This window comes from Eubalaena glacialis, chromosome 6 (assembly GCF_028564815.1).
Source record: "Eubalaena glacialis isolate mEubGla1 chromosome 6, mEubGla1.1.hap2.+ XY, whole genome shotgun sequence".
NCBI classification, from domain to species: Eukaryota; Metazoa; Chordata; class Mammalia; order Artiodactyla; family Balaenidae; genus Eubalaena; species Eubalaena glacialis.
Genome location: NC_083721.1, coordinates 31629699 through 31652036, shown reverse-complemented (window position 1 = coordinate 31652036; position 22338 = coordinate 31629699). Strand labels below are relative to the sequence as shown.

Here is a 22338-nt window from a genome sequence, read left to right as displayed (position 1 = left end):
AATTTTGCAGCTATACTCTTTATATTTTTTAACCACTGTTGTGGAATTTATTGACTGTGGGAAGACTAATTTTTGAAGGTTCATATAATATTGAAAACTAAAAGTAACTCATGTTTGTCCAAAGTCTGATGACTAAAGTAGGCCATGAAGCTAGTCAAGTGTGTTATATAGTATAACTATAAAATAATGTAAGTGGCCTTCTAAATCGACATTTATAATAACTGGGAAAGCAATTCCAAAGAGGGTCAAAGGTACTGAGTTTTGGTGATAATGTGACATACACACAGAAAAGTATGTGTATGTTTTGTGATAGTGATTAAAACCATGTTCTTTAATGTATAGTCACAGATAGTATGCTTCTCCTTGATAATGAGCAATGTAAATATAAAAAATGAAATAATTCTACAATTATCTAGAATAAATAGAATGCCTTTGAAAAGGATAACCTCATTTGGTTCAAAATACCCTGCACATTTAGATCTCACTGCAAGCATATAAAAAGAGTGTTATAATAAACAGCTCCACCACATAGCCAACTTTTTTTTAATTTTTGAATTTTATTTTATTTATTTTTTATACAGCAGGTTCTTATTAGTTATCTATTTTATACATATTAGTGTATACATGTCAATCCCAATCTCCCAATTCATCACATAGCCATATTTGACCTTAATTTTTTTAAGGCAACATATTACTGGAAAAAATAATAAATAAATACAATTTATTATTATTATTTAATAATAAATTATTAAATAAATATAAAAATAATTTATTATTACAAATTTGTACTAGAAATGAATTCAGATGTTTGTTGGCACTTTAACTCATAATAGCGTTTAATTATTTTAAGCAAACATTTACTGGTTTTATATGGTGTCAGGGTCTAAGAGTACTAAAATCTCTGTTCTCTGGAACTTACCGCCTACCAGAGGAAACTCACATGCAAACAATCAAGCATGACACAACATGATGAACATGGTAATTGCTGTAATACAGGATGTCCCACCATTACGAGAGTAACTTGACTCAGTCTGTCTCCAACAGTTGGGGAAAGCATTGAAAGAGAAAAAGAGAGAGCGAGAGAGAGATTTGTTCTTTTGAGATTAAGTAGGTAAGAAAGGAAGGGTGTGAGGTTGTTCCTCACAGAGGGAAAAATACATGCATTATGTTAGAGATAGAAGCTTTCCAGACTGCACCAATGCACCATTACCATCACCTGGCTTCACTGACACCTTTAGAAAAGCAGGTAAGTCTGTTTGTTAAACTGAAGGATTATATTGGTGGAACCATGTATTTTTCTGTGTAAATGGTCTTTACTGGCTTTAGCAAGTCCAACTTAATCCTCTAATGGTATTAAATATTTCTATATTGTAATAAATGAAATAGCTAACTAATAAAGTAACTAAGTTGGATATGTTTACAGATCATTTTAGATTTTATTATATTTCAGATTTGCACTTAAATTATAGGCAAGTACAGAAAATCATGTAACTATAGGAAATCATTCTGAAATCTAACATGCACATTTCATAAACTTTTGAATTCTACAAGTTACAAATTAAGAAAAAAATTAAATTTAAACAAATTCTGAATTGTAAATCACATTTTCCCATATTATACTGTCCTTCACCAATCTAGCTTTGCTTCTCTACTTTGCTTTCCGAACTAAAATACTGAGTAGAAAATAAAATAATAAAATTTTGTTTTCTTTAAGGGACTGTTAATTTTCAAGGAAAATACTATTAATTTAAAAACTAATGAATCATTAAATGAGGCAACATTTACATTATTTTTGAAAAAGATCTCATTTTCACCAGCAGAAGAAAAGTAGTTCAAGTAGTGGTGAAAAAAACCCTCTCCAGATACTAACTGGGAAAACTAGAGTTCTCAGTATTGTGGGTAGAAGAGGTTGTAAGTGTGGAGGTGAGGAGGGAAAACTATAGCTTAAAAATGGCTCTTCATGTAAATGGTGAGACAAGACATCCATTTTCACTCACTTAACCTGTCAACTTGCCAGAACCGTCATGTCAGCACTCTAGCTAAACCACAAAGGCTGATCACATCCCATTATCTCATTTTTTTAGAAAAAGACTGCATGAAGATGCCAATCAGAAAAAAAAAGGGGGGAAACTTGCAAGCAAGGAACAAATGTACTGAAGCTGAAGGGCTGCTTAGTTAACGGAATTTTAATATGCAACTGCAATGTTTCTTAATAACATTAATTACACGCTTAGTAAGGCACCATCCTAACTCATTAGTGCCTTCTTTTCTGTTGCGTTTTATCTCCTACTAGCAGAATGGGGACTATATGATTGGCCTGTTACCATTAATGTTGCTTAATCTTTTTATAGCACTATTTAAAACTGCTTGCATAAACATTTTCTAGGCAAGTATTACCTATGTATGCATATGTGTGTATCAATTAACTGAACCAACATTTGGCGTGCCCCTCCCACATGTAAATGTTATGCTAGACCTAGAGGCAGCAGAAAGATAAATACAACAATGTATTTACTGACAAAGAGCTAATAGTTTTGTAGGGGAGATGAAAATAATAGCCTCAGTCAATCTGGGAAGCCATGTTTGCCATAAGAGATTTAAAAAAGCTTTCAGACGTATTTTAACTCAAAATTTAATTTAATTTGGTAGTTTATATATTTTTAATGATTCTAATTATGTACTATTCCCTTGAGTGACATTTAATATGTTTATATAAGTAGTGCAGTAATTCAAATGTCATGCATATAATATTTAGGTGTAATGCACATCATGATATATATTTTACAGTATATACATATGTAAATAGATATGATATCTTTCTGTCACCAAGTTATTATAACTTATAAAAGTGAAAATTTTTACTTTCTAAGAAGGTGTGACTAAAATATTGATGCTATTTCTTTCTGGCAATAGCCAGTGAAATCTCTTAATACTAATCTCATAATACTGTTTCTAGCCAGAACATTTGCATTATTGTGATATTTGATATTTATAGTACTTTTAACTACTAAGTTAACAAATTTAGTGTTTATTTTATTTTCATTTGGATAGACCCCAAAATTAATGAGTAATGGAGTAAAGGCTTATTGCTCCAGCTTCCTCTATTGAACATAACAAAATAAATGAATAATATGGAAAAACTACCATTGCCTCAAACCACAAATTGTGAAGTACCCCTGCCAAACAGGTCATATCCGGAGGAAAATGAGGATGCAAGGTGAGCAACAGCTAGCCCCATCCACAATCCTCTATCAATGCCAATTTCACAAAAATTTTCTGTCAATACTGTGAGAGCCCATTCCATGATCCTTTGATAGAAAGAAAGGAGATCTAGAGTCAAGAAGGAGACTTGGGAAATATGAGACATGACTTTGCAGATAACCAACTAAAATTAAGAAGTCTGGAGAGAAGGTATTGAAGGAAAGAAAAAGCCAAGCCTACTATGGATGGCGAAAATTTAAGGGGGCCCCCATGACCTTCCCTTCATGGAGTTACTCCCATGGTTATGTTATGTTATGTGACAAAAGGGATTCTGCAGATGTAATTAAGGTAACTAATCAGTTGACCTTAAGATAGGTCTTAGGGACCTTAAGATTAGTTTAGGGGTCTAACCCAATCACATAAGACCTTTCAACCAGGGAATTTTCTCTAGCTGATAGCAGACTGGGAAGTGAGAGAGATACAAAGCAAAGCCCCTGAAGGATTCAAGGGATCACTGCTGACTTTGAAGGCTGTGGCAGCCATGTGCAAAGGTTAGCAAGTGAACTGTGAGCAACTTCTGGCTGGCAGCCAACAAGGAAATGGGGACTTCAATCCTACAACCATAAAGCACTCAATACTGCCAACAACCTGCATGAATTCTGAAGTAGATTCTTCTGGAGAGTCTCCGGAGAAGCGCTCAGCCTGATCGACATCTTGATTTAGCCAGTGAGGTGCTAAAAAGAGGACCGAGTTGAGCCTGGTTGGACTTCTGATCTACAGAACTGCGGCCTAAGAAACGGGTGCTGTTTAAGTCGTTCAATTTGTGGTAACGTGTTATGCAGCAGTAGAAAACTAGAATACCTAAAAACCATCTTCATTACAAAGCAGGCAGTATGAAGGAAGATGAAGAGTGTTTCCTATGGAATACAGAGAGCTTGTAACATAAAGTGGTGTGCTGTGTATTACTAGAATCACTAGCTTACCAAGGAGAAAATAACATGTTTTTTGAAAAAATATTCCAGATAAGAGTCCAAGTAGAGGTTACTGAATGACCCTGATACTTTTCACTTTCTCTTCTCCAAACATGTAAACCCTAGTTTTCAGCAGTTAACTAGATGATTAATAATCAAATAGGGACTAAAACAGGATCTACGTAAAATAAAATAAAGCAAACTGTATATTAACTAATTACTTACTAATTAATGACAGAAAAGATCATAATCAATTAATCAAAGGGAGATAAAGCATTTATATCGTCCAAAAATAACCCAACGGAACACAGAAATACTTTAGAATAAACAGTTGTCCATAGTCTAAATAGAATTATGTACAACAGGGCCTCTCTTTAAAAAAGAAACAAACAAACAAAAATCTCAAAAAGGGGTAAAGGCGTTAAAACACAAGTGAAGAAGAATACTTTGTTCAAGCTTATCAAGGAAGTGAACAAAAAGTTAAAGTAAATTAAGAAATATATTTTAGAAATAAGAAAAAATGATAACTGCAATTGAAAAAGTTAGGAAGGTGATAAATAGGCATTAAGAAATAATACAATGTGAAAGAATGATGACTTCAAAATTATTATAGAGAAGTTAACAAATATGGAACTCAGACAAAGGAAAGCCAATATAACTGATGTATTTGAGAAAAAGAAGTAAGACAGAAAAAGTATTCAGAGATAAAACAGAAGAAACCATTTTGAAATAGAGTAAATTAAAGGATGAATCTGCAGATTCTAGGGGTTGTGCTGTCCTAGGAACATTAGACACAGGGTGATCAGGCCCAAGGTATAACCCAGCAAAGTCATGGAAGAAGGGAATACATTGGTATTCATATTTGTATTCATAAAAGGGTATCCCAGCTGAGGATAAAAATATTCTGTAAGCCTTGTACTTCCCTACAGTACCATTCAATACAAAAACAATAAAACATTTTCACCAAAGTCTGAGAAAAGAAAGTATGACTCAATAATTTTATACCTACCTTTCAAATTAGAGGCATTGAACAGACATTGTCAAACACACAAGGTGCTTCCAAAAGAATTAAGTCAGTGACTAAAACCAGCCAAGCATGAGAAGTAACCACTACTTGTTTTTCACTTGAAAAATTAGTATTAGCTAAAGATATTTTAAAAGTTTCACATTATGGGAACGCTGTTAGAATATACAAGACAAAATACAATGCATTTTTTAACCTACAATTTAATCAAAACATATGGAGCAATGAAAAACGTGATGCTTAATAAAAATTAAATGGGACATTGCATAAAGTAGCTAATTAGCGCCAGGTGTAGGAAACATCAAGGGCTCCTAGGAGAGAGATGATCAATCACCTCAGGTCATGGGGTAACACCTTGCCCAAAGAAGAAAGGCTGAAGAGAATAAAAGTATAGGTTTCCTTCCAAGATACCCTCAGGATGCCTTTTGCACAAAAGTGGATCTAGACATGAAAGGATTCGTATATAATATCCACCTAGTTTCTGATTTTTAAAAAACTGTAATATTTCCAATATTAAGTTGAATTATAATCCAGCACATTAAATTTTCCAAATTTCAAGGTGGGGTGGAGGGTAGGGGTGTTGAAAATACCAGTTGCATTATTTTTAAAGCATTATCTGATTTCTATTTTTTCCTGAATGAATTTTTTCAGTCACTCACTTTTTATTGGATCTTTTGGTGGCCTCAATAAAATGCAACAGAGCATGTTATAAAAAAAACTCCACTTCAACTCAAAAGAAAACTTTCTAAAATGAAGATATGTTAATTTTTGTGTTTAAACAGTTAAAAGATTGAAAAAATATGTCCCTATAGGTTTCTGTTTAGAATAGTGGCTGCTTCTTTAAAATAATAATAATAATAAAAGATGGGAATTTTGCCAAAAACATGTATATTTCTCAATACTTATACACTCTTATGTGGCCAATTATATTCCATAAAAAGAAACATACTTTTGATTTACTAAATTAGGAAATAATTGGAAGTTTCCATAAAGTTGTGTATTGTCAATTTGTTTTTGATATTTTAAATGAGTTTCACCTGATATACTCAGTTTTTAGTTTCCATACTGGAGGCAATCACCATCTAGCATATGGTATACATGACACAAAATGGAGCAGGCCTCAGCTTCACAAGCAAGGCAGCTGGTAGATTTGACGGTCCTTTTCCAAATTACTCATTATGTTTTGAGTTGCTGCTAGGAAAAAATGTGTTGCCCATCTCCAAAATAGATGTTCTTTTTTATTTTTAAGCTTGGGAAAGACTTCCAATAGAAAGTAAGACAGATGGGTATAGGAAGCAAGATATTTATTTCTATTTAGATCCTTTTCTTCTGTCAGTTCCCTCATCAAAAGAGTCTTCCAAACAAACAAATGAATATTTCAGCATTCAGACTTAACTCTGTCCTAGGATGTACTTTTGCTCTCATATAAAGAATGCCTTTGGAACAGTAAAAAGTCAAAACCACAAGAAGGGATGGTAGATTTTTAATGATCAAAGTGGCATTTGTCTAGATTTTGTGGTAAAGAGCAACTAGGGAACTTAGATTCCAGGACTCTTTCTGAGGTGTTGATGACATTGCAGATGAGGAAGTGAAATCTGGAGACTACTTTGCTCCATTGGCAAGTATGTGATTGTTTGCTTTCAGTAGGACTTCCCACATTGATGATCCTCAAAATCCAAAGTTTTCTTACACTCTCAAAAGTACAGGCAAGAAGGTGTTTATTCCAACTGTAAATTGCATAGAGTTTCCAATTCTTTGACTCAAATGCAGCTTATAAGAGTCATCCAGTTTGGTGGTTTAAAATGATTTCTAAATTGGCTTTCCACACAGACAATCAAGTTTCATCTGGTATGTAATGTAGTGATTGGTTTCTGAATCTGTAAGTATTCCAGAATATGCATATATTTCTAATTTTCTTTTAAAAGCTTTAGACAGGAACTACCCCTTGAACTTTCTCTAAATTTTACATAGTTGGTACATAGTTCTTCACATTATTTATACTAGAATCAAAAGATGGATTTTTCTCCCCCTTCTGTGGTTTCTACTTTGTAGAATGCTGATTATGCTATTGCTAAGAGCTTCAAAGTTAAAAAACTTTTAGTCTAGTAACAAATATTAATGTAGTTTTCTATTATTTGAATATTTAATTCATGATTTTACTTAATTTTTAGCTTCTCACCTTACAACAAAAGTTGGCATATCTATACTTCCTGAATTAAAATTGATGTAAAAAGTTGATGCAAAGAAAAAGCAGGCTAATTTCCTCATTATCAGTCTCTTCTTTGGTGATCCAATATGAGCATATCAAACATTCAGTTTCCCAAATTAATAGTAGTTGTCAAGTTTAAAGTATAGTTCTTCATATTTCTGAGCACTGTCATAAGCCATTTAAGAAAGATTTATGAAATGACAGACTTTCCCAGAATGAAGTACAATGTGTCAAGAAGCTATTCTTTAGTTCCAGTCCAATGGGAATTTAAGAAATCATTTCAAAAAAGAATAAAAGACAGAAATAACTTGTGAAATGCCTTGTAGGCGACAAATATATCTCAATACTCTGTGTATATCACATTTTCTAAACAAGGTTTTTTTTATTCATGAGTTTTAATATATTGGAAATTATTAACATATTGTCCTATATTCCGGGAGCTTGTGGAATAATACAAATCAAGCGGTCATGGTTTATCGGCATAAGGCTTCTATATATAAAGATTTATAATTTAAATGTGATTTTTCCTGTTAATTTATGAAGTTATTATCTTATTCTTTCCCATTTACTTCTTAATTTTAGATGTCATACCATAGATATGTAAAGTTATTATTAATATGAATTCTTACAAATGCAAAAAAATTAAAAACTATAGTATATTCTTTAATTTTCTAACAGCATTAATTGTAAAAAGCATGATCAATTTAATAATTGTGTTTTAAGAAAAAATGCCTGCAGTTTATGTTCAAATTGATCATAAGCCACAAGTATACTTCAAAAATATTGAAATGTGAAATAATGCATGTCTCAGAAACTAGGAATGTGTTAACAAATGTTGGCATACAAAACTTTTTCACATATATGATCAATTTTGAACTCAATTCATTCCTATAGCAGTTTTGATACGTCAGGGCTTTTCTCTCCATTTTATAGAGGAAGTGATTAGGGATTAGGGATGTTGAATAACTGACAAAGGAAGTACTGCTCAGAAATGGCAGAGCAGAAATTCAGATTGGGAAGCCAAAGTTCTATTTATTGTATTTGCTATCCATATAAGAGTACATTACATAACAATAATGTTTGTGAATGTTTCAACCAACAGGGGAAAAATGTTATGAGTCTGGATGACTATACATCAAATGTCAACAATGTCAAGCCAGTATAATAAGAAAGCTTTTGAAGTTAGGTGGACCATTTATAAAGCTGTGTCAAATTGAATAACTTATTAAAGTATCTCTTGGTATATTAAAGAAGCAATGTACTAAATTAATTTATTCATTCACCCACCCATCCATTTATGCATATATCTATTTATTTACTTATAACACAATTACCAAGATTTCTTTTATTCAAACACATTTCTTGGTAGGTTAAGCAAAACTTTAAAAGAGATGCAGAAAGTTTATCAATACATTGGAAAATATTTTATTTTTGTTTACAAATAATTACCACTTAAATTACTGCAAGCGCAAGCTGTTAACTTCAGTTTTGCAAAGCCAAATGAAGAATAAGATATATTCAAACAACTTTTCATGCCAAAGAACACGGCTCATCCTTCCCTTTTCCTCTTAGTGTAAGCATCAACTTACAGTAACTTGAAGCATTCTACTAAATTTTAAGTAGGCATGCAGATAATAAGTATGCAGCAGTAAAAAACACCCTTACAGAGCGGAGACTCTAAGCAGCTTAAAATGAAAGTGCATAAAATAATAGAACTTCTTAATTTAGTTCATAATCTTTTATATTAATGAATATCAAACATAACTAATAATTGAATATTTTATACACACAAGAAAAAGGAAGTATTGTATTTTTCTCAAGAAAAGTTAGAAGATTATAATATTCATCATTCATATATTCTTTTACAAGAAAATTGTTACCTATTAATTGCTAAGTAGCAAAAAGCCACTACAAAATGGTTTAGTAAAGTGATGAAAAAGTTAGGAGCAACTTTTACAGCAGACAGTCCCTCAAGTAATATTTTAACAGGGGTGAACAAATGTATTTCATTCAGTCATATCCTACTATGCATGAACTATGAAGCATTGTACAAAGCCATGCGAAATGGATAGAAGGATGGCTACTTACCAACAGGGCGAGCTGTAGACATTACAATGGTGTGGTGAGAACATAAAAAAGAAATTTAAAAAAAAGAAAGAAAAGAAAATTATCAGAATGCATGATGTGTAATGTTACATTTAAGTATGGACAGTAGGGTGATTTTTAGTCTCATTATTCAAGTATGAACAGGATTTCCTAGCTTGATAAAAACTGAACGTAATTATAAATAGAACTCTAAGAAAATAATTACTTTGCACACCGAGATTAACTCTAAGCAATTTGAGAGATACTTTACATAAGGTCTTATTGTCATCATCATTTACTATAGTTATTATTTCAAAGATCTTTTTAGAGTTAAACAGCCTTGTGTTACCCCAAAGTTAAGAACCTGATGAATATAACTATTCAAGTCACAGACTAGCAAATGTCATGTCAATAAAAGAAGGCCTTGCTGTCTGATTTAAATAGCAATTGGATTTTAAGCATGGTTAGTCAGAACCATTACAAGGACTACAGAAAAGCCCCTGACGCTGCGTTTCAGCCAGTAATAAGTTAAGATCACATCACTTTTCATCCGTGGACAGGGTAGATGAAAATATAACAGATAGGTTGGAACATCCTTAGAGATTTCAACTGAGTAGCTCTCTAACTACTGTTAAGCTATTTTCTTTTTTTGGCGGAGGGCAGGAAACAATGACTGACAAATAGATTCTTGTTCATACTGAGAATGGCTTTCAAACTGCTGCTTCAACAAATTATTATTTTTTTTTATTATTCTATAACTTTCAATCACTAAAATCAGTTGTCATAGACTGCCCCCTTTTTTAGTGCACAGAAACTGTAAGAGACACACATGGGCTTAATAATACTTTCTTTAAAAAGAATAATGCCAAATCAATTTAGATAGTAAACCACTTTATATAAAAGCAATGGACAAATATAAAACATATGGTTCCATTTTCAAATGAAGAAGAAATAGATTTAGTAGCGTTTGAACTTTTATTAAATCTTACATTTCAAAATATAAATTTATTCAGCAAACAAGTGTTTCACCCATACCCCAGTGGGTAAAGCTCCAGTGTGAACACAATGTAACTCTCGAACTTATGAGTAGTTTTGTCTTGATGACTTGTTGGCATGGTGAGATAGATATAGCCATTGAAACCATATTTGTAGACCTTCATTCACTCAACAAATACATCACAATTCTAGTTCTGTGCAATCTTTGGAACTATATTGGAGTGTCTTCTCTATGAGATTCATGGTCTTAGAATATTATTCACAATTAAAGGGGGGGTAATACAACTCAAAGAAGACTAAAGCAATTATAGCAGCTGAATGAAAATTCTGGCTTAGTGAAATTCTAGTGTGTCCTACAGTCTATAGTGGGTTTACTATAGCAAGAGGGAGAAAGTAAGTTGAACTATGCACAATAATTTCTTTCTTTTTTTGTGGGGGGGGGCACAAAAATAACAACTAAGAACAAAACAACAGACTAACATAATGAAGTTGTGCCTTATTCTAACTGATGAGATTTCGCTTGATTTTGCCAATGTCTAGTAGTAAAAGTACTTTGTGTTTCACTTTTGAATTTGCATTTTTCAGGTGCCACCTCCAGCTGAATCTGAAACATAATGTTTCCTTTAGAAACAAAAAGGCATTTTGAGTCTATGATTGTAAAGAGAGAAAAGGAAAAAAACATGGTGAGAAATCTTGTTTTAAAGAAATAAAATATATTTCTTAGTCTAGGAAAATTCCAAAAAAATTAAAGCTTTATTGCTCTAGAACCAAGATAGTTTTCCCAATGAAGGCTTGATTTATGCAAAGCCAATTTAAGCAACTGAAAAATGGGAAAAAAATATGTTTACGAATATGCAGTTTGTGTTCACTCATTTTGGAGCCACTTTAAAAAAGTTCTATTAGATCATGAAATATTTGATTAGAATATAAATGCTAGGAGGCTTATTATTGTCTAGCAATATTTCTTTCGAATTTTATGTTTGTCAAGTCAGCAAAGGGAGCTACTTGCTGTTAAGTTTAATTTTATACTCTATTTTCACCATATTTCTGAAGTGGAAAACAACTGAGTAAGTCTGTTTCAGATTGTGATTATAAAACTTCTTTTTCTTTTCCCAAATTGGCTAAAGTGAATATCATGATAAAATTTTAGCAGAAACATCACAATAAAACTTGTCTTTGTAACATAGCAACATTTCATCCTGAAAAAAACCCAGCAGGTGGATGTTTTCAAAATCAGCAAATTAAACTAAACTGTGTCCCTGCATTAAATGGATGAAAATGGATGTGGCCTCTTGGGTCAGTTGACCCTGTTCTAATAAAACAATCCAGAGAAGGGCTGAACATTTCATTTATGTGCATAGAAAAATGAGTGTAAAAAAAATAAGCCGTAGATAATATGTTTTTTTTTTTTTCCGTTAACCTCTTAGTATGAGAAATCCCAACCGCTTTTCCTAATGGTAAAAAGTATTTTTAAACAATTTTTACTCCACATTCTATTATATTATGGAGATTTTAATTCTTTAACCCTGTTTTTGAGGGTTCAGTCTTAGATGAAATGCATACTACATAGATTAAACACTCTAATCCATTTACAGGACACAGATTAGGGGAGAGACCATTAAGGTTTGCTGATTTAAAAAAAAAAATCCTATTGAAAACAAACAACTCTTTCTATTAGTTTTGTAAATTAGCTTCAAACATCCATCCCGGAGTAGCATGCTTTGTTAAATGAAATGGTAAACCTGAAACTTTCAACAAATTATGAAAACAATTAGCTGGGAAAGATCTTAAAGCAAACAGACCACTTCAAATCTCATTCATCCAAGCATTCAAGTATAAAAGGAACCCTGCTGCTTCTACAAACAAACAACTCCTCGCATTTTCTCACCATTTGTTTAGTCAGCAAATATTTTTTTGAGGGGAACATTTCTTGGTTAGTTGTTTATTTTCTTTTTCCACTTACTTTAGAAAAAACAAACAAACAAACTTTGGGGGAATTATGGTCAAGTGAATTGCTTTTGCAAAGGACTGACTAGATAAAAGCAAACAAATATACATAAATATATAATCACCTACCAGAAAATGTAGGTTAACTATACTAAAGTGGCTTACAAATCAGATTTTGATCATATATTATCAGTATATATATTCATTTGGTGTATCATCATAGCTTTTTGTGATCTGTTAACTAACGAGGAATGAAAATCTTTTTAAGCAACTAGCTTGCTAATTTTGTCTAAGTTTATTTTATATCCAAGTCCACACTAGAATATCTGGATGGGGGAAAAATGGATTAAGTGGAATAGGAATGAAGTGATTGAGAAGTCTGGAACTCACCAGTTTTTTTTCTAGGTATCCAGAGTAAATGTCTCCTAATATTTACCTGGAGGAAGGTTTTTTTTTTAAATGATATGATGCCCAAATCATACATCTGGCAAAAATCATTTTTCTTACCAGCTAGAGGACCAGTCTGAGAATCCCTGACACACTTCTTGTGAATCCAAATTCCTCCAAGACTTTCTCCTAATCTTATGAAAACTTCTGCAAGCAAAGCTGCACAAGGCTAAGAGGTCTGACTAAACAGGGTGAGATGCAAGTGAGACATGGATATAAACATGCAGCCAACTTCCTTATCACGAGGGATGGGAGGAGGAGGCATCAGTTAAGGTACTGGAAGAAAGGCTGAAAGACAGAGCAATGGATGTACTTGCCTATCTCTGAAGTTCTGTGAGTGTAAACAATGCCATGGGTAATATCTACCTGGCGAGAGTAAGTGTAGCTGTGTACTTGGTACTACTTGGTACCTTGGGCTATATAATCTACTCATGTGGATCAACATGCACCACCAGGAAGATAGTTAATTCATTCTAGCTCACTGTAGGGTTAAGTAATGCTTTCTTTCACTTATAAGCAATTGCAGGGAGTCTATAAACGAAAATTATTCCATGACTGAGAAAGTGCATGACACCCAGAAAGTGAAAGTTATTACAGGAGCGGCACTGACTATTGCAATTTTTTAAGGCGAATGAACTTCACAAATCACTCTCTAAATCAGATTTTCTCAACATGGGAGCTCCTTTGTGTCCATTTTTCACCTTTGGAAGCAGTGTTAGCTTTTTCAGATTGCTTTTTGAATGCTGAAATAAAAAAGAATTTCAAAAAAAGTCTACTAGTATAAAGTGACAATCTAGTAAACAGAAAACCAAGTATCTTTGAAACTAGTGACATTTAAAAGCAGTAAATAGTTCAAAACATTGGAAACATAAAAGATTAGTGTAAATCTTTCCTATTTTTAAGATTTACTTTTAAACTACATTAGTTATTATTTATTAAATAAAAATTAATCACTTCAAATGATCATCCCTTCAAACCCAAATTTGAAAGTAATTTTATTTCAACTAAAAATAGACAGGACACAAAATCTAGGCATTTTAATGTAATAATAAAACAGTGTAAGCTATTATTTTGATTGTGAGTTCACTTACCAATTTAACCAAATATTAGTCTGCTGGTTCAATTGTATTTCACATCTTAAGTCTCTTACCTCGGACTGTGAGGGTAGCAGAAGCTTCCACTTTTCCAACCCGATTCTCAGCAATACACATATATGTGCCTTCATCTGTACTCATGGCCTTTTTAATTCTCAGTGTGTAATCATCTTTGATGTCATACCTGTGTAGAATATGAATTGGTTTTATTAAATAACATTGATTATATTTAGATAACACTAAGTATTCACCTTCATTTTTCTCTTTTATACTGTATTTTACCTAAAATAACATACACACACACACACACAACGTTCAGCCATAAAGTGCAATTGCTTAGATTAAAGGTACTGCTAATAAGATCATTAATTTTGTATCTTATCTCTAGCTGCTTGATTATCAATTACCGATAATTTAGATATGTATACAACTCTGGCTGCATCAAAACTGTCAAAGGCATTATTAACACTTCGACTTTTTTTGGTAGCTCTTAGATAGTAAGAAAACTGTATATTTCAGTTTCTTGGTGAGTTATATTTTGTAAGTTACACTGCATTCAAATATATGATTTATTTTTTAGGCACCTTGACTATAATAGAGCTGAAATATATTAAAGGAGAAAATGCTCTTATTTGTTGGCAAACTGACAAAAGAGACATTGGCTAAAAGAATTAAGAAGGGGTAATCCTTCTTTAAATTAGCAATATTAACTTTTAAAACATCAACATGCCTTGGAGTGATTTCTGGAAATGCACGTCCTCGGCTCTTTCACAAACATTTATCATCACACTTCTATTTTTTAACAAGTACACTAACATACTAGTTCAGAAAAAAATTCTAAAATTTTAACATGAATTTTTTAAGAGCTTGCATAAGAATATGCTCTTACTAGATTCTAAGAAATGATACAAATTAATGAAGAAGTTATCTTTACATTCTTTTCATATCTGATTTTTCTTCTTGATTTTCACTGATGGTCTTTGTTATTTCACACACACATTGTTGCAATAGCTTCTGGTTGATCACACTGACTGTCCTCCTCATACATACCACACAGTTAAAGCTATATTTCCAAAATATTACTTTAATTGGTTCTGTCTGCTTACAACTAGCTGTGACTTCCTATTGCTTTTAGGACCAAAAAAAAACTTTTTAGGCTTGCACTGAAGATTATTATAATCAGATTTCTTCTACTTCTAGCTAGTTATAAAAGAATAACACAGCTTAACATTATTACGAGCTGAGACATGGACCTAATAAAAGTTCTGTTTTACAGAACTCTGCAAGACAGAAATCAAGTGTCTATGAACCAAGCACGCCAACTAAACGTAACTATCCTTGCTCCTCCAGCCTCCAGTTATGGTGGTTACTTTTCTGTCCGCATGTTTTGGGTTAAACTTCTGCTGATTTACAATGTCCTAAGTCATGAGGGAAGCCTTATCTTCCACTACTCTTGTTTGAAGCCATCCATTACCACACTAGAAAATGATGATTCTTCTCTCCTCAGAACAAAACAAAACAAAACAAACAAAAAAACAAAACCAACCCCCCAAAGCAAACAAAAAAACTTATTGCTACACCAATCATTCTGCACTTGCTCACATTTTGATTTGTCTATTTTGATAAAGGCAGAGATCCTGTCTGCTTCACTCACTGCTATATCCAAAACCCCAACACAGAGCTTTTAACATCCAGTAGCATAACCAAGTGGTTAAGAGCACAGACTCTGGTCTTTGAGATTTTTAAATAATCTCTCCAACTTCTTGTTCACTCTCTTCTAACAACATGGCCCTTTTCCCCTTGTTCAACATAACAACCTAATTACCACTGTGTCTTTGTACTTCTCTTGTAACTTCAGGGGATTCCCTTCCCCTACAGTCTTCATTGCTGATCATTCTTGACTTTCAAGATAACCCAAATATTTCCTCAAAGATGTCTTCTTGCCCAAACAATGTAAAGTAGCCCTGTACCCACCAGTTACATTTTAAAATTACTTTTACTTGTTTTTATTCTTTGTTTTCATATTTTTTGTTAGTTTTAGTACTTTTTATCTTCTTCAGAGCACACACCTCTATCAAATTTTGTTTGCTTGTTTATTGTCTTCCTAGTTTCCAAGAGCATGTATGCTCCATGAGAACAATAATTGATTCTCTCTTGTTCCAAACTATATACTCTGAAGCCTACCAAACAGCACCTGAGATCTTGGATGTGCTCAATGAATGCTTACGGAATGAGTGATGAACCATCCAAGAAATTCTTAAAATTCTTCTATAGTTCTTTCATAGCATGGTTATTAGTAAAACAATTGTATGCAGAACTGAAAGGTAAACTAATATGAAATATGGAACTATACTATAGCAAGAAACAAAGTAGTGTTATTAGTTTTATATATCAGCAGTTAGTTCTGAAATGTAGGTTAAATCAAACAAAATACTGTAAATGTTAAGACTCACAATATTAATACATAAATGCTACTATGGAGATAGAGCTAAAATAAAGAAGTTAGCAAATCCTGACTAGTAATCTAGACTTTTGATTTACATATTATCACTGTAAATTTCCCTCTGTAAGTTAGTAACATGAAAAAAACCCTCTCTCTCTGCACAAAAATAAATGAAATAATTCTAGAAGAATATCTAAAACAATGTGAAGACTACAGGAGAACAAAGTAAAGCTTCGTGCTTTGTTCAATGCTTTTGAGAATATCAACTCATTATTTTGGCAACTAGGGTGGTTTCTAATCACATGTGTTATTAAAATAAAATAATGACAAAAATGCATTTGCATAGTGTTCTTAAATATACTTTTTAATGTATTCTCATAACAATTCTGGTAGGTAAGGAGTAAAGTTATTATGTCTCCTATTTAAAAAATTAGAAATTTTAGGCATATAAACTTCAACCTGAAACTATATAGTTTATTTTTACACTTTTATAAAATATGGCATAGCAGAATATTATGTTCAATTTTACCCCCTATTTATCAAGAAAGGAATTAGAGACATAAAAATTGAAAAGGTGACATACATGAACTTGAACTCTTCACGTGTAAAAACAATAACTTCAAAAAACATAATTTAAGTCTAGAAAACTATGAAGAATATGAATCAGTAAACATGGAAATACTCAAAACATCCCCAATTATCAATATTAAAGGAGAATACTTGAAGCCTAAATAAAATACCTTTAGGATAAGAGGGGGGAAAAGGCTATTTAATTATGCAATTATAAGAAAATACATGGAAATTGGTTATTCCAGGAAACCAACAGATTATAAATTCTGAGACATAGGGAAAAAATGAAAAAATATTGAGTCTAGTCTAATGTTCTAATTTTAAGATTAGAAAAATAATACTTTGCTATTCAGAGTCTGGGAATTCATTGGTAGCAAAAGTTTAGACCATATTAAAAACTAGATCTCCTGGAACATTCTTCATCAATTATATTACAGAGGTTACAACTTTCTACCAAAAGAAAGCATAAAGTTTCAATTTTTAAAAATCGTGATGTATGAATCTACAAAGGGAAATTAAAGTAAGCAGGGGATATACTACCAAAATGGCAACTACTCTCATAAAGTTTTCCTTAATGGGTTCAATGAATAAATGGTCAACATGCCAATTAAGCTTTTAGTGGCAGAGTTGTTGTTAGAATTCAGGCCTTGTGGTCTGACTACAGAAATTTACACTGGATACTATAAACTCATAATTGCAGTTTGCTCATTTGTGGACTGAAATCTGCATGAGAGCAAGTGGTGTGTGTGTATCCGTGTGTGTGTTTGTGTTTTGGCTCACTAATGTTTTAAAATTATTGGAATAACTGATATTTAAAATTTTGACACTTTCACATAGAAATTTGGGTTTTCAAATCAAAGTCTGTCTTCCGCCGAAGTACACAGTTTTTCTCCTTCATCACACTGCCTACATGGGTCTAATAGAACTGTACAACTGGAGACACTGCGGTCCCTTCCAACATGACTGAACCACTGTGCCAGTCTCTAGCCTGAACCCTGACAGTACCCACAACCCAAGAGACTGAAGCATGTCATGGTACCTTTGTCGATTTTCACAATAAGATACAACTCAGATCAGAGAAATGATAAACCTATAATTATGATCAAATTAGCTCTTACCTGCAAAAACTTAAGATATTTGAAGGTTGGTTTTAAAGAAATTTCGTCTAAATGACTTCAAAACCCAGAAAGAAGTAGATATTTGGCTCATTGCTAGTTTCACATTCAGGCAAGCTGAGGCAAAATACGACAAAGTTCCTTTCCCAAGGCCACACACATTGAGACAATTATAGTCAGGAGAAAAATTGTCATGAGTATCTACTACCAGTCTCTGCTTTCTCTACAGGTCATGATGTCTCTGAGACAATAATTTGCTTCCTAAAAGTACATATTTCTCAAGAAATTAGATGTCAAATATTTCCACAGGTCCAATAATTGTGGCCTTATTTCTTGTATTTTTTTCTGGATAAATTCGTACATGCTTAATAGTAATCTCATTGATGCTTTACACTACTAGATTGGATAACTGGGGAAACATTCATTTTTCCCTAGAAAGCAAATATTGACTGAGTAATATAAATAATTATAAATAATAGTTCCTTATATTTAAAGAGATCTTTATAGTTTATAACTGAGATTCATATAAATTTCACAACAATAAATGACTTAGAGAAAATGTCTATTTCCAAACACCATTTTATAGAAGAAGATTCTGAGATTGTTGTCTCGAGTTATAGAGAGACTGAAATCGATGTCCTGTGTATCAGTGTCCATTTATTTTTCTAACACAGAGCAACACACCTTTTCCATTTGATGTGTTTATTGCTCTGTGTGCATGTGCTTTGAGCAGGTGTGTATTTCTGCATCAGACTCTATGTTCAGAGTCTCAAAAACTCCAGAAACTAACTTTTATCAATATTTTTCTCAGTATTACTCTAAAACCAACTGTAATCCTAGGAGGGTCATAAATGCGTTTCCTGATATATATATATATATACTTTAAAATTATTGTTTTATTAAACAATCTAATGTACCTAAAATTTTCCCTGATTTGCTCTTAGCCTTCTTTACATAGTGGAGAATAAATTTTTAGTAACTAGAGCACACTTTGGTATAAAACAACTAGTTTTCCAACATGGTATAATATTATATGTGATCAACATGTAGGAGGTATTGTCTGACTTTAATTAAAAATAAGAAAAAAAAAAAGAAACAGATGAAAAAACATTACTGGTGAGGAAATTTTAACAGAAACTGGGTGATTTTGATTGTGAAATCTGCCAGTCTCAGACTTGTATAAATGCAGTCGTTGTTGCCAGGTTTGATTAATGACAGTTGTACAATCATGTGCTGACAGTCCCCACTATAACGATACCTTTTTTTTTTTTTTTTCCTGATATGAAACACTGCTGAAAAATGCAACCCAATCAGATTTGGCCCCCGGACAACATGTGCTATCATCACTGTACCGTGAATTGAGATTGATTGGTAACCAGCTGTGACAAAGTGGGAAAAGAAGCTCTGGTTTTTGTGTTGTTTTTTTCCCAAAGGAAAAAAAAAAAAAAAAGAGAGAGAGAAAGGGAACTAAATTGTGTCAAACCATTACCATCTGTTCAGCTAAATAATAAACAAAACAAAATACATTTCTTTTAATACTTAAAACAGCAGTTTGTATGCAAGGTTCTGTTTGTGTGTGACCTTAAATAATCTTAAAAGTGTGTCAAAAGAGAAAATATTACTGATATTTTAAGAAACAGAATACTATATGCTAAAATCACTTCCAAATTTAAATGAGATAATCTATTTTATTTCTTCCTGCTAAAGAAACCTCTCACAGCTAGTGGGAAGAGTTCCTATAAATCTAAATTTACTTTGAAAATACCAAACAAGATTTTTGAAAACTGGCAAAATTTTATAACATAACCACATTTTATACATATCTCATACTTTGCAATCCCCAATGTACCTTAAGCTTCTAGGGTAGGAACTTCTCATGATTTTCTGGCTTTTATGAATATAACTAAGATAACTTAGGGACCACCCCCTCCAAATCTCCTAAATTATAGAATTTGAGAGGAGAAAAGACAAAAGAAAATATACTACGTTTTCTATTACGAACTGGAATTTTACCACGTTCAGTTTAAGTCCCTGTATCTCATTGCCTTGTTTGACTTGTGTGAGGTCTCTACACTAATAAAACTTCCTGAAAGACCGTTCTCATCTCAAAAGCACCTTTGTTTTTCGTGGAAGGAAATTTATTTTCTCAGCGTTTTTAGTTTTGAAATCACCTACTACTTCTTATTATAGGATGTCTGGCTCCAATTCTAGAATGAGTGTTTTGAATTAGCACTTAAAATTTTATTATGTATCTGCTTTATTAATCATTAAGTTGGCCAATCGTAAAAACTATGAATTGAATCAGGAAATATTTAATATCTACACAAGTAAATGTTTCTTTCCTTTTAGGGAGACTTGAAAAGTTTGTTTTCAGTTTTCAAAATACTTGCACTCAATCAAAATAGCTGAAGATCACCTTACACCTTTTAGATTCTTTCAGAAAATTAAGGAATGTCTGCAAAAATAGGCATTCCGTAGCTCCAAATTCAGTGAAAATTTAACTATGGAGCTTTTACATGAAAATGTTACAAAGTCTATTGCTTTGTTTTCAACAGAAGAATTTTTAAGATTAAAAAAATCACTTATTAATCTCATGGAATCATTCACTGATAATTAGAGACACACAGATCAACTAATCAATACCACTATAGGGATTACAATGAACATGGAGATGCAGCCAGTTAGAACTCAGTGATGTTTTTCAATTGCACAAAAAGAGTGCATTTTAGCAACTCACAACTTCGAATCAAGGCACCCTTCTATAAAACATAAACCTTCTTGGAGAAATTTAAATATTTTGCTTCTTTCACGCTTGGCAGCTGAAAATAGGAAAAGTGGATCAATTTTCCTAAAACGATCTTTCTGCTCACAATTTATCAAACAAAATCCTTCCACAGATAATAGTTGAAACTGTTATTAAAACTAATGTAAGCACTTCTTGGTAGCCTAAATCCCAGGTGATATTTTCTCAATCTATAATATTTAAGGTGTATCCTAAAGTGGAGCTTTTAAATCACAATTGAGAGCTGGGACCCCAAAATGAACACAATAGGCCATTATTTTGTTGGCAAAGGGATATCAAGTAAAGTTTTCTATACTTTATAGCCTACGTGGGTCACATACTTCTTTTTATCTACAATTATAACACAGGCTAATGTTTACAGTTTGGATGAAGGAACCTTTATCTATTTTTGCAGGGTTCCGGTCGTAAGCAAGACTAGGCAGGGCACTTAAGAGCAGTATGAAGAACAGATATCATTTAAAAATTAAAATTAACATAACATTCATTGGGAACAAAAGTCTTGGGAGATTAGACTTATAGGGAAATAGTAAGAGAAAAGTGGTCCCCAAACAGAACTTTCTGTTCTCTTCTGGAAGCTTATACAGAAAGCCAAAATGAAACTTGAACTATGATGGCATTCTTGACTCTGTCTTAATTAGCCAAACAATATTTTATCCTTTTTTGGCTTTCCGTAAATGCTATCCTCGTTATCTTCACCCCAATCACAGGTGGCTCTACCCTTGTAAGCTTGACCCATCAATGGAAAACCCCTCTTCTAGTCTCTCTTTAGCACAGCTGAGAGAGTAAGGAGTTTTCCAACTAAAACGCTAAGAGAAAACAAGCAAACAAAAAAGATAACTAAAATACCCACAAGAATATAACAATAGTTAACACAGAGCACATTTCAAATCACAGGATAACTAGGCCCAAAAGACAAGGCCTCAAATGACTGCCAGGGAATCCCAGACATTGACCATCTTGAAAGCAGAGTCCATCTCTGGAGACTGGGCAATTAAACCAAACTACAGCCAAGCCCTTCCAGAAAGGCCAAAGCACCCTGCTCACCCCAACTAAAAGTGCCTCCAAGTTTTAATCACTGAGGCTATGGCTGTCTTTTGAGTAGCCCCTGTCTCTCCCATCTTCTACACCTATGACAGACATCGGAGACTCCAAGGATTAACTCCCCTGGCAAATCTGTGGACAACTGTGAAGTTCATAGCCTGGTATCCTTGGTCACCATCCAAGTTTCCGTCTTCTCCTGTTATCTATTCTCTCATTTTCACCTCCTCTGCCGTGAGTTTTATCTCCTCTGGTATAACCTCGGACAATTTTTTTGTGGTCCTCTTCACAAAATTTTTCACTGTGCCTTCTGAGCTACCTGTTCACTGATTTGTAAAACTTCTTGATCCTCTATCTTTCTCAGATTTTCACCTTCACCTCCATGCATTAAGGGA

General features: G+C 32.9%; 1 protein-coding gene across 5 annotated transcripts in view; it reads right to left on the bottom strand.

Annotated features, from left to right (window-relative positions):
- ROBO2 (roundabout guidance receptor 2) overlaps positions 1-22338 on the bottom strand; it is a 572640-nt gene that overhangs the window by 109146 nt on the left and 441156 nt on the right. For all 5 annotated transcript variants that reach the window (XM_061194027.1, XM_061194028.1, XM_061194031.1 and 2 more), the window contains exons 6-7: positions 14031-14158; positions 9494-9505 (exon numbers count right to left, since the gene is read on the bottom strand). In XM_061194027.1, coding sequence (XP_061050010.1) covers positions 9494-9505; positions 14031-14158 — 140 coding nt within the window. The remainder of the gene's footprint in view (positions 1-9493; positions 9506-14030; positions 14159-22338) is intronic.